At 37.2% G+C, this 12,185-nt stretch overlaps 1 protein-coding gene across 1 annotated transcript; it reads left to right on the top strand.

The window, feature by feature from the left end:
- Nucleotides 1–354: 354 nt before the first annotated feature.
- On the top strand, nucleotides 355–3,234 carry LOC104096293 (cysteine-rich receptor-like protein kinase 2). The gene is made up of 7 exons (XM_009602650.4): nucleotides 355–1,120; nucleotides 1,225–1,338; nucleotides 1,519–1,658; nucleotides 1,776–1,986; nucleotides 2,078–2,312; nucleotides 2,400–2,550; nucleotides 2,633–3,234. Exons 1-7 carry the CDS (start codon nucleotides 355–357, stop codon nucleotides 2,975–2,977), a joined length of 1,962 nt encoding a protein of 653 aa, XP_009600945.1. The 3' UTR covers nucleotides 2,978–3,234.
- Nucleotides 3,235–12,185: the final 8,951 nt, after the last annotated feature.

Here is a 12,185-nt window from a genome sequence, read left to right on the forward strand (position 1 = left end):
AGAATTTGCATAGAGGTTCAGGAAACTGGCAAATTTATAGTTTCCAAATAAGTTGTACCCTTACATTAAACTCCAGTAGTCAATTAAGTTGGCTAATTCTCCTCCCTTTTTGCTTCTCCGTAGCTGTCATCTTACAAACACCTTTAACCTTATGAATTGTCTTTGCAGTCTGTTGTTTTTCTTATAGATCTTTTTTACCATTTGGGAAGGTGTATTCCTAACGCACAAATTAAAATCTTATGCGTTTATGTCATTTTAATAGTACTTCAAATAGTTCTCTCACATTGTTTCTATGTTGTACAGGCTCAAGATCAATATAAGCTCTTGCAGTTAGGTCTCATTTCATCTGGCAAAATGGAGAGAGCAGCACCTTTAATTTTATGTAGTCTCTTTTTTATTGCATTGATCCTACTTCTACCAGATCTTTCAGTGGGTGAGCCAAGAACTCGGACAGTCCAGATCATATGTGGAAACCAACACGAGGAAAATACAATGATTTTTGTCCCAAACTTTGTTGCCACAATGGAAACAATAAGTCAGCAAATGAGGACTAGAGGATATGGAGTAGCAATTATTGGAACTGGACCGAACACTAACTATGGACTGGCGCAATGCTATGGCGATCTTTCTTTACTTGACTGTGTCTTATGCTATGCTGAAGCGCGAACAGTTCTGCCCCAGTGCTTCCCTTATAACGGAGGGAGAATCTATCTTGATGGCTGCTTTATGCGAGCAGAGAATTACACATTCTATGACCAGTACTTAGGTCCAGAGGACAGGCATGTATGTGGAAATAGGACCACAAAAGGTTCTTTGTTCCAACAGACTGCCCGGCAAGCTGTTCAGCAAGCGGTTGCAAATGCACCGAGTAATAATGGCTATGCACGTGCTGAAGTGCCAGTGCCCGGGCCTTCCAACGAGACAGCTTATGTTCTTGCTGATTGCTGGAAGACACTGAGCGCAAACGCATGCACAGCGTGTTTACGAAATGCATCTGCCTCCATGTTGGGATGCTTACCTTGGTCAGAAGGTCGAGCGTTGTACACTGGATGCTTCATGAGATATTCTGATACAAATTTTCTCAATGCTATCCTTACTAGTGGAGACTCATCATCAGGAGGTAATCTTTACACTTTTTCGTCCTGGTTCGCCTGTTATTTATTGAGTGAAAAAGTAATTATGCTGATAAATGGTCTTTTTTACTCTCAAATGGTCATATTGCAGGAAAAGTTGTAGCCATTGTAATTGTTGTTGTTAGTTCTGTGGTGGTCTTGGCAGTAGGTGCTGTCATTGGTATTTATATCTGGAAGAACAAACAAATCCAGAAGAAGAGAAAAGGTAAAGTCTTTTGTGGCAAAATTATTACTAAAATTCATTAGGATATCAATAATGAACAGATGTTGAATCTTTATGCTAAAACTGGTTTGTAAAAGCAGAAACTAGCAACATTTTGTAGCTGAGCATTTACCTTGAATAACGGTCAACAACTCGTGTTTTTTTCCAATTTGAACTTGTCAGGTGCAAATGATGCGGAGAAACTAGTTAAGATCCTTCACGACAGCAGCTTGAACTTCAAATATTCCACACTTGACAAAGCCACAGGGTCATTCGATGAGGCCAACAAGCTCGGGCAAGGTGGATTTGGCACAGTTTATAAGGTAATGGCTGAATGCTGTACAATTATAATAAATCTTCAAAGTTGTAGATTGTCCATAACATTAATGCAATACTATGAGTGTTGACATTAAACCAAGTCTGAGGTCAACTCATTGCAGGGTGTTCTGCAAGATGGGAGAGAGATTGCAGTCAAAAGACTGTTCTTCAACAACAAACACAGAGCTGCAGATTTCTATAATGAGGTTAACATAATTAGTAGTGTTGAGCACAAAAACTTGGTAAGGTTATTGGGATGCAGCTGCTCAGGACCGGAAAGCCTTCTTGTATATGAGTTCCTCCCTAACCAGAGTCTTGATCGTTTTATCTTTGGTGAGTAACGGATTTTGCTAAATGTTGTATTTTCATATAAACACCACAATGACTTTGTCACACGTCTTGATTCTAATTCAAAAATTGACAGATTCTAACAAAGGTAAAGCTCTAAACTGGGAGAAAAGATTTGAGATAATTATAGGGACTGCAGAAGGTTTGGTATACCTCCACGAAAACACAAAGAATCGAATAATTCACAGAGACATAAAAGCAAGCAATATCCTGTTGGACTCGAGGCTCCGTGCAAAAATTGCTGATTTTGGGTTGGCTAGGACATTCCAAGAAGACAAGAGTCACATAAGCACTGCTATTGCTGGCACATTGTTAGCATTTCTTTCTTTCATCTTCTAATTTGTAGCAGACTTTAATGAACCAACCTCAGAAATTTGATGTACCCTTTTTATATGCAGAGGATATATGGCTCCGGAATACTTAGCACATGGCCAATTGACTGAGAAAGTAGATGTTTACAGCTTTGGAGTTCTTCTGCTGGAGATTGTTACCGGAAGGCAAAATAACAGGAGCAAAAACGCAGAATATACGGACAGCTTAGTTTCCATTGTAATTTATGAATCACCTTTTCAATCCTCTTCTGCTCAATAGAAAACTTGTTACTCACTGCTTTATCTATTGGATGAAACAGGCATGGGAACACTTTCAACGTGGGAGAACGGAGGAACTATTCGATCCGAATCTCATGTTGCATAACTACCACACAATCAATGTGAAAAATGAGGTGCTGAGAGTGTTACATGTGGGACTTCTATGCACTCAAGAAATCGCGATGTTAAGGCCATACATGTCTAAGGCATTACAAATGCTCGTCAAGAAAGAAGAAGAGTTGCCTCCACCCACTAATCCACCTTTTATAGATGAGAAAACCATGGAACTTCATGACCCTTGGGAAAAGTACTCAAGTGACCCGCTTAGAGAAGGCGATTCTGCTTCGGTTGCCACCTTATCTAACAGTGGTTTTTATCCCAGATGATCTCCTGAAACTGATAAAAAAAATATCCATCTCAAGCATCATATCACCCTAATTGAGTTGCTATTTACATGATCAGAAAGAGAAATCAGAAATACTTGTTTACGCGTGGTTTTTCTAAGGTCACTAGAAAATATATATAGGATGCTAGTTCAAACTTACTGTGATATTTATGGAATCTAAATGTTCAATTTCATGTGTGTGAATTTGTGTAAGACTGAAATGTTGGGGTAAATGATGAATGCCGATTTGCTCGCTAAGTATTGATTCGCGGCCATCCATATTTTGATGATGACAGAAAAACGAATTATTAAGAGGATAAATGAAATGACTTTTGGATTTTTAAACATCACATATACAAAATAAGAGAAAATAAATAACTTGGTGGAAGAGATGATGGAACCGGAGAAAGATGGCCGAGACACCGTACCGCGGCACATGCTGAGCTGGCCTACTAGGAGGGCCCCTACTGATCTGCGCTCTACCTCCAGATGAGGTACCTGTAAAACCTCTCTACCCTGGCTGGGAACAAGCTCAATCCTCATATTGCCTGCTGAAAATCTATCCATGGGAAGAAAAACAAATCTGTGACCATTAATGTGACAGGGTTCAAGGAATTCCAAGGTGTTGCTCAGAAGACAATCGCCAACAGTTTAAAAGATGATGTTTTATACTTGAATACCACGCAACACGGGGGTGATTTGTGTGATTTGTGTGGTGCCTGATATTTGCGTGCACTGTATTATCGAAGGAAAACACCCGGCTCAAAAGGTGAAAATACCACGACCTACTGCCCAATAGGATTTTCTCCAAACACTTTACTACAACTCTGAGCCAACAACAAAGTTTACAAACTCTTGCAAACCTAAGTATTACCTCTAACCCTTGTAGCAACCAGCCATAGGTTGTTGCGACTACTTCAAGTTAACTCTAACTTGAACAATACAACTAGAGTTTACAACCTCTTGCAAACCTAAGGATTAACTCTAACCCTTATAGCAACACGCCACAGGCTGTTGCAACTGCTTCAAGTTACCTCTAACTTGAAAGATACAACTTAGGTACCTAGTACAATTTGCTTCTTAGAAAGCTGAAAAGTACAATTCAAAACGCCTACTACATTTTGAACTAGAAATAAAAAAAGTCACATAAAACTCTTTATGCATCTGGTTCTTCAATTTGGTTCGTGTAGCTTCAGGATCGCACTCTTAAATCTCACAGGAATTGCTCATAAAATGCCTTGCTATTTTGCTCTCAATTCGTGCTTAACTTCAGTACGTGTGCATCACCTGTAAAATAGAACAACATTGATATTTATAGAGTTAGTAAATAAAGATTAACTAGAGTTCTAATGCTTTACTCTTCCTTGGCGGAAGAGTTCTAGTCAACTTCAACTTCTAACTCTTCCCTTATCTTGGATAGAGTTCTCTTCAAGTAAGGAGTCGTGCTCCTTATCAAATATGCAACCTTTTCGTTCAAGGATTATCAGAAATAACCACTTATACTTATCCCTTTCACGTGCATGACTTTTGCTTGATTCTGTTCGTCACCTGTAGACACTGTCCATGGACCTGGTTCATGCATGTGTTCCTTTGTCAATCATCAAAATCAAAATCGCTCGGGTCAATAAATTTCCCCTTTTTGATGATGACAAACTCAGTGCTTTTTGTAAGCATGGAACCTGTTTCAACTCAGCTCAACATCAACACAATGTTAGAACACTTTTCATTTAAAGTCACAAATCATCAAGGACCAGGTTCATTAGGTTATAAACATCACAATCCAAAAAAAAACACACCTTATCTTCCCCCTTTTGGCATCATCGAAAAGTTGCATAATTAAGTTAAGTAATCAGATTTTAGCAGATATCACTCATGGCCACTGGAGCTACTTCAAATGTAATAATGGATTCAATTTTTCTCTTTATCAATCTAAGGATATTAGCCATCTAAGAAATATTAACAAACAATTAGAGCAAAAGCAGTGAATTTCATTGATTGATAAGATCCTACCACAAAGCATAAGAAGAAATAAAAATATAGAACCGTGAACAAAATACAGAGAAATCTCACTTGGGTCATTGGTTACAACTAGGCTTGGGAAGGGTTAAAAACTGGGAAGGACCAGGTTCTTGGTTCTTGGCTTGGAGCAGTTTCAACATATCTTGAAGAATACTATCATTATTCTCCTTTTACTTTGAAAGCTCACACTTGAGAGAGTCTCTCTCATCCTCTACTTTAGCCAATCGTTTCTTCAGCCTTTTAATCTCAGCATCCTTAGCCCATTTTCTACCACTAATTGAGCCTCCTTGCTCCTTTTAGGTAGACGTGGTTGTTTTAGTCACAACTGAACCCTCTGCCACAACCTTTGTTTCTTGACAAATCTTTATCTTTTTGGCACTAGTATGGTTACTTCCACATCTTTAACTTCATCCTCATGAACCAGGTTCATCTCCTCAATTTGAACTACTCTACTTGGCTTACCAATTTTTTTCTTTCGAAACGACTTTCTTAGCACTCTCAGCTAAGGCCTTTTTACATTGGCCTTACTCTGCTTCTTCTGGATCCTTGTAGTTCTTCCTCTTGTGGAAGGAGTTGCTACAGGGATAGAAGGATCACTCTTTCTCTTGGTGCCACCCATGCTCTTTCCTACAGTCTTTCGAACTTTGTTCTTCTTCTTTTGATTGTAACTATCTGACACCTTTTGCAGCATATCATGACTCTTGTCTATTTTAGCAAGAGAAGAAACTTGTTCATGAAGCCGTTTCCTTAACCTAACTAGCCCATCTGCTGCACTTCTATCACCAGAACCATCACTTATCTCCTGTGATTCTATCCCCGTACTTTCATTCATAGTCTCCTCATTATCACTAATCTCTTTACTTAATACAATCATTTCTCTAGCTTCTTCAGCCAAACTAACACGAGTGGGTGAAGGAGATCCAACCACTCTTTCTTCTCCCTTTCCCCTGAAGTTAGAAGCAACATTAGAAATTTCTAACCTAGAAGTTATCTGCTCAGTTTCAGATGAAACTGGTTCTTCCCCCTCAGTTGCAGATTTGAAGGACTCATCAGATTTTTAGGGTTCTTCTGCTTGACTGGCTTGTAGCATCTCACTCAATTTCTTAGCTTGTTCTCTACTGGCCACTGTATTGCATGCAATCATTTTGATATGCTTTTTCTTGGGGGTTTAGGTGGTTGAAAGTGTGGGTGAAGGTTCTTTGGGTGGTGAGGAAGGGTTTAGAGTTTTTGGGATTCTCATGGGCGTTTGCCATTTGATCAGTTTAGAAACATGAGAGAAATAGAGAGAGTTTTAAGGTTTTGGAGATTTTGATCTTTCGAAAATATTTGAGATAAGAGAGTAAGGCCAGATCAATTTAAAGAGGGAAAGCTTGAGTGTATAACGACACCTTTTTGAAGTCTAGAAGTCTAATCACATTGGAAGTTTCAGTTCATGATCCATATAAAGGTATTTCAAATTATGCGTAGTATAGAATACATACCTTATAAGCTCGATGAACCAGGTTCTTCACTGAAAGTTCTCTTGTGTAAGACTGATTTTTTCCAAGAAAATAAGGATAATATCATTAGACATCAGTGAGATATTTTAGCACATGGCACAAGAGTATACTAATAAAAGTATGAGACTAAGCAATATCTAATCTGATTATTTACAAAATTCACAAATTATCTAACCAATCATTGAGTTAGAACTGGTTCCTCTTAGGTGATCTTAATCATCCATAATTCTAACATGTTCCTTTCAAAGTGATCTCTACTTAGAGCTTTTGTAAAGATATCAGCTATTTGTTTGTCAGTAGTACAAAATTCCACAGTGATCAAACCCTTTTCATAGTTGTCCCTCAAAATGTGATGCCTAACATCTATGTGCTTAGTTCTCTTGTGATGAACCGTATTATTAGTCATACTAATTGCACTAGTGTTATCATAAAAGATGGGGATATAACCAACATCAATTCCAAAGTCTATTTTTTGCTTTTTGATCCACAACAATTGAGCACAACATGAGGCGACATGAACATACTCCGCTTCATCACTAGATAAGGCCACATAATTTTAATTTTTGGTGGCCCAAGACACAAGACATGAGCCAAGAAAGTGTCATACTTGAGGTGATCTTTCTATCCACAAGAAAACCTGTATAATCAGCATCAACATATCCCACTAAGTTGAAATTACTACCTTTTGAATACCATACACAAAGGTCAGTGGTGCCTTTTTGGTATCTCAAGATCCTCTTGACAGCAGTTAAGTGAGACTCCTTTGGATTTGCCTAAAATCTAGCACAAAGGCCTACACTTAAAACAATGTCAGGTCTGCTAGCAGCGAGATATAACAAAGAACCAATCATTCCCCTATACAACTTTTGATCAACAGATGAACTAGGTTCATCTACATCCAATATTTTGGCTGTTGCTATAGGAGTGTCAATTTCTTTGGAATCTTTCATTTTAAACCTTTTAAGCAACTCTTTTTCATACTTCTGCTAATGGATTATAGTTCCATTTGAATTTTGTTTAATTTGTAAGACTAAAAAGAAATTAAGCTCACCCATCATGCTCATTTCAAATTCATTCCCCATTAGTTTAGCAAATTCTTTACTTAACTTATTAGTAGTTGCTCCAAAGATTATATCATCAACATATATCTGAACTACCAAGAGATCTTTACCTTTTTCTTTCAAGAACCAAATATTATCAATTTTACCTCTCTTGTAGCCATGCTCAAGAAAAAACTTTGATAATCTTTCATATCATGCTCTTGGAGCCTGCTTGAGCCCATAAAGTGCCTTGTCAAGTTTGTACACATGATCAGAACTCTCCTTGCTTTCAAACCCCGGAGGTTGCTTGACAAAAACTTCTTCCTTTAGATAGCCATTGAGGAAGGCACTCTTGACATACATCTGGTGAAGGGTGAATTCAATGTAAGCAGCAAAAGTTATGAGTAGCCTTATTGCTTCCAACCTTGCAACTGGAGCAAAGGTTTCATCATAGTCTATGCCCTCCTCTTGGCTATATCCTTGAACTATCAATCTTACCTTGTTCCTTGTAACTGTTCCATCTTCATAAAATTTGTTTCTGAAGACCCATTTTATGCCAATTACTGATCTGTCCTTGGGTCTTGGTACCAGATGCCAAACTTGACTCCTTTCAAATTGGTTGAGTTCATATTGTATTGCATTTACCCAGTCTGCATACTACAAAGCCTCAACAACATTTTTAGGTGCAATAAGAGATAAGAAGGCATCAAAAGCACAATTTTTTTTTAATGAAGATCTGGTTTTGATTCTAGAGGTTGGATCAGTGATTATGTTCTCAATGAGATGAGAACTTTGATATTTGTAAGATTTTACAACCAACTGGTTTCCCCTTGATGTTCCCTCAATGCTTTGTTGTTGTGGGACAGGTTCATGGACAGGTTCCTATGAGGTTTGAGAATCATTTTCTCTTTGTTCTATTCCCCCTGTCATGTTGCCTTGAGTGGAAGAACCTGTTCCTTCCCCTGTTCCTTCCTCTAGTGCAGCTTCAGTCTGGGTTGTGGTTTCATTTGAGTTTCTTATCAACCCAATTGCTTCATCATCATGTTCCTGCCTCTCAGAAAGAATGTTAATTTCATCAAAAACCACATGAACACTTTCTTCTACACACATAGTTCTTTTGTTATAGACCTTATAAGCTTTACTATGTGAAGAATATCCCAAGAATACTCCCTCATCACTTCTGGTATCAAACTTACCTAGGGAGTCTTTACCATTATTGTGCACAAAGCACTTGCATTCAAATGCCCTAAGATGTGATATATTTAGTTTTGTCCCTTTAAGTAACTCATAGGGAGTCTTCTCAACAAGAGGTCTAGTCATGCACCTATTTATGATGTAGCATGCAATGTTCATAGTTTCTGCCCATAAACTATGGGAAAATTTACTAGCATGTAGCACAGTCCTAACCATTTCCTCCAATGTCCTATTCTTTATTTCAACTAGTCCATTTGTTGTGGGGTTCTAGGAGCAGAAAAATTATGATTTAAGCCATGCTCATCACGAAATTCAGCAAAATTAGCATTCTTAAATTCAGTACCATGATCAAACCCTATTGATGCAAGCTGATTACCTAGTTGTTTTTGAGTTTTTCTAACAAATGAAGTGAACATGTCAAATGCTTCATCTTTAGATGTTAAAAATAGTGTCCAAGTAAACCTAGAGTAATCATCAACAAGTACCATAACGTATCTCTTACCATCTCTGCTCATTGTCCTCATTGGTCCACACAAATCCATATGGACTAGTTCCTTCGACCTGGTAGTACTCACCATTTTCTTACTTTTGAAAGAAGATCTTACTTGCTTCCCCCTTACACAAGCTTCACAAATTATATCTTGGACTTAATGTTAGGCAGTCCTATCACCAAGTCCTTGGAGACTAGTTTGTTGAGTTGACTTAGACTAGCATGTCCGAGTCTCTTATGCCAAAGAAGGGGATCACTGTCTATGACACTCTAGCAAGTGAATTCATTATCTGAGAGTGTGGACAGATCCACCATATATGTCTTTCAATCTTCTTCCCTGCAAGACTTTCTTTTCATTTCCAAAGGAGACATTACCTCCTTTAAAGGCCACAAGTGAAAGGAACCTTTTCTTATCTCCTGTCATGTGTTTTGAGCAACCTCTTTTCATATATCATTTTTTTTTGGCTGCTCTCTCTCACTTGGACTCTTAAATCTCACAGGAATTGCTTATAAAATGCCTTGCTATTTTGCTCTCAATTCGTGCTTAACTTCAGTATGTGTTCATCACCTATAAAAGAGAACAACACTGATATTTATAGAGTTAGTAAATAAAGATTAACTAGAGTTCTAATGTTTTACTCTTCCTTGGTGGAAGAGTTCTAGTCAACTTCAACTTCTAACTTTCTCTTATCTTGGATAGAGTTCTCTTCAAGTAAGGGGTCCTGCTCCTTATCAAATATGCAACCTTTTCGTTCAGGGATTATCAGAAATAACCACTTATACTTATCTCTTTCACGTACATGCCTTTTGCTTGATTCTGTTCGTCACTTGTGAACACTGTCCATGGACCTGGTTCATGCATGTGTTCCTTTGTCAATCATCAAAACCAAAACCGCTCAGGTCGATAAAAGATTATGTTGAAAAGACAAGATTGCCTCCGGGTGTGGCATTGGGTACTTGCACAGCTCTTGAAACTGCTGGAGAAGCTGCATTTTATACTTTGTTCGAGTCTTCAAATTTTGGACAAGTCATCTGGGTTAGTCCTGTACATATATATTAATTTATGGATTCTGGCCTCATATTCTATGCATATTACAACTGAATTACTATTGAACCTACTAAATGAAGTACATATTAGAAATGTGGATAGATGGATTTATGTTGGTTATTTTTCCAATACTTCCTACTACTTTACTAATTGCATCTGCAATATAGATGTTTTTCCTGGTTAAATTCAAATGGACGAGTTAATCATTGAGTACTTCATCAGTTCTAGATTGAAACTCACCGCCAAGAAGTGTGGTGGATGGATGGAAATGGAGCAGCACTTCCCTCTTTAATGGCCCCTACGTGGTACAAATCTGAATTAGGCGGGTCAGTGAGTTCTGCCTTTCGCATAGAAGTCTGTCTATCTTTATTCCAAATCATCGTAGTTCGATTGATCAACTACACCCATCCAATCTAACCATCTCTCCTAAATCCCTTTCTCTTCTAGTAGCCCTTCATCGTTATTAAAATATGGGTCCGGGGGTTTAAGCTTATGGGTTCCTACACAATTTCAAATTAATATACAATAATAACCAAATCAATGAACTGGATTCCAAGTATTAATGGACTTTTTAATATAAAAATAGAATTTAGGCAAAAATTATTGAGTTCACGTGAACTTGTACCTATTGCACTAGATGCGCCCATGCTCAGCAGGCAGGAACAAAAAGAGAAAGAAGAAGATAGAAAGGTTCGGTCACTGTTGTCTAGTCTGGTTACATACATCTCGTTTACATCTAACTTTAACAAATTTATATTTTCAAATTATATCCCGTTCACTCTTATGTTGTGTCACCTTTCTTGCACTAATTATATATATATATTCACAGTCTTCTCTTCTTTTGCCACTCGTGCAATTTAGAAAGTTGAGGCTTTGCATTGTCAAGCAAGTGTTGATATCTTGTAACTTTACGATGAATATTACATGATATATGTATTAGTTTCTGTTGAAGTTGAACTTACTAGTAAATGTTAATCAGTTAACTCATTCAGAATTAATCTGTTATGAATTTTCTATTCTAGCAGCAAAAGTAGTACTTTATTCACATTCAGCGCGGTGAGTTAACTAATAGTCGTTTTTCTGAGAAATTGAAGCAACATTCAATCAATGTTAAAGAAAATAAACATAAAACTAATTGAATGATAAGTTTCTGCTGCATTGTGCTCAATATTGAAAAGTATACACTAGCCCAGGCAAATAATTTTAGTATAACGCAAACAGACCCGAGTTTGTATTAGAACAATTTGGCGATTGAAATTTCTACATTTGGTTACTGACTTACTATAGTAGAACACAGGAAGATTGTAAATTGAACCTTCATTGTTTAGTTATACTCTAATCAAATTTGAACTTCCTGCCAAGAGTAATTACCCTTTCGATTTTCGAGCCAGTCATTTTTTAGGATCTCCAAGAGTTTGATGAAAACTAAGTTGGAATAGGCCTAATTTAAGTTTGATTATCAAAACACAGCCTTTTTGGCGATTAAATTTCCCTTTTCTGTTAATAGGCTCGTTGCATATCCAATTTACTAGTTTTTGGGTCGCGTGTACCCCCTAATGAATATTAGACTTTAAAACTAACACAAACATTAATAAAAATATAATTTTATTTGTACAATCAAATTTAATTGCAAATTCCTAAAAATAATGAATGTTGATCCTACTTAGCTATAATTTCATAAAAGAAGAAACTTTACCCCATAAGTAATTTATGGAAGTATTGGTTTATACATTTCTCTTAGTCTAGACTTTTTTGCGCTATCGTTTTTCGAAAACTGCCTTAAAAAAGAACTAAAAAGATGAAATAATTTTTCATTATCTCAGTTGAAAGTACTAAGCATCCCGATATACGATCCGTAGATATAATAGCAAAGAATCAAATACAAAAGAGCTGCACAAAGCAAATATCTCAATTTAATT

The sequence above is a fragment of the Nicotiana tomentosiformis genome, chromosome 11, assembly GCF_000390325.3.
Source record: "Nicotiana tomentosiformis chromosome 11, ASM39032v3, whole genome shotgun sequence".
Taxonomy (NCBI): domain Eukaryota; kingdom Viridiplantae; phylum Streptophyta; class Magnoliopsida; order Solanales; family Solanaceae; genus Nicotiana; species Nicotiana tomentosiformis.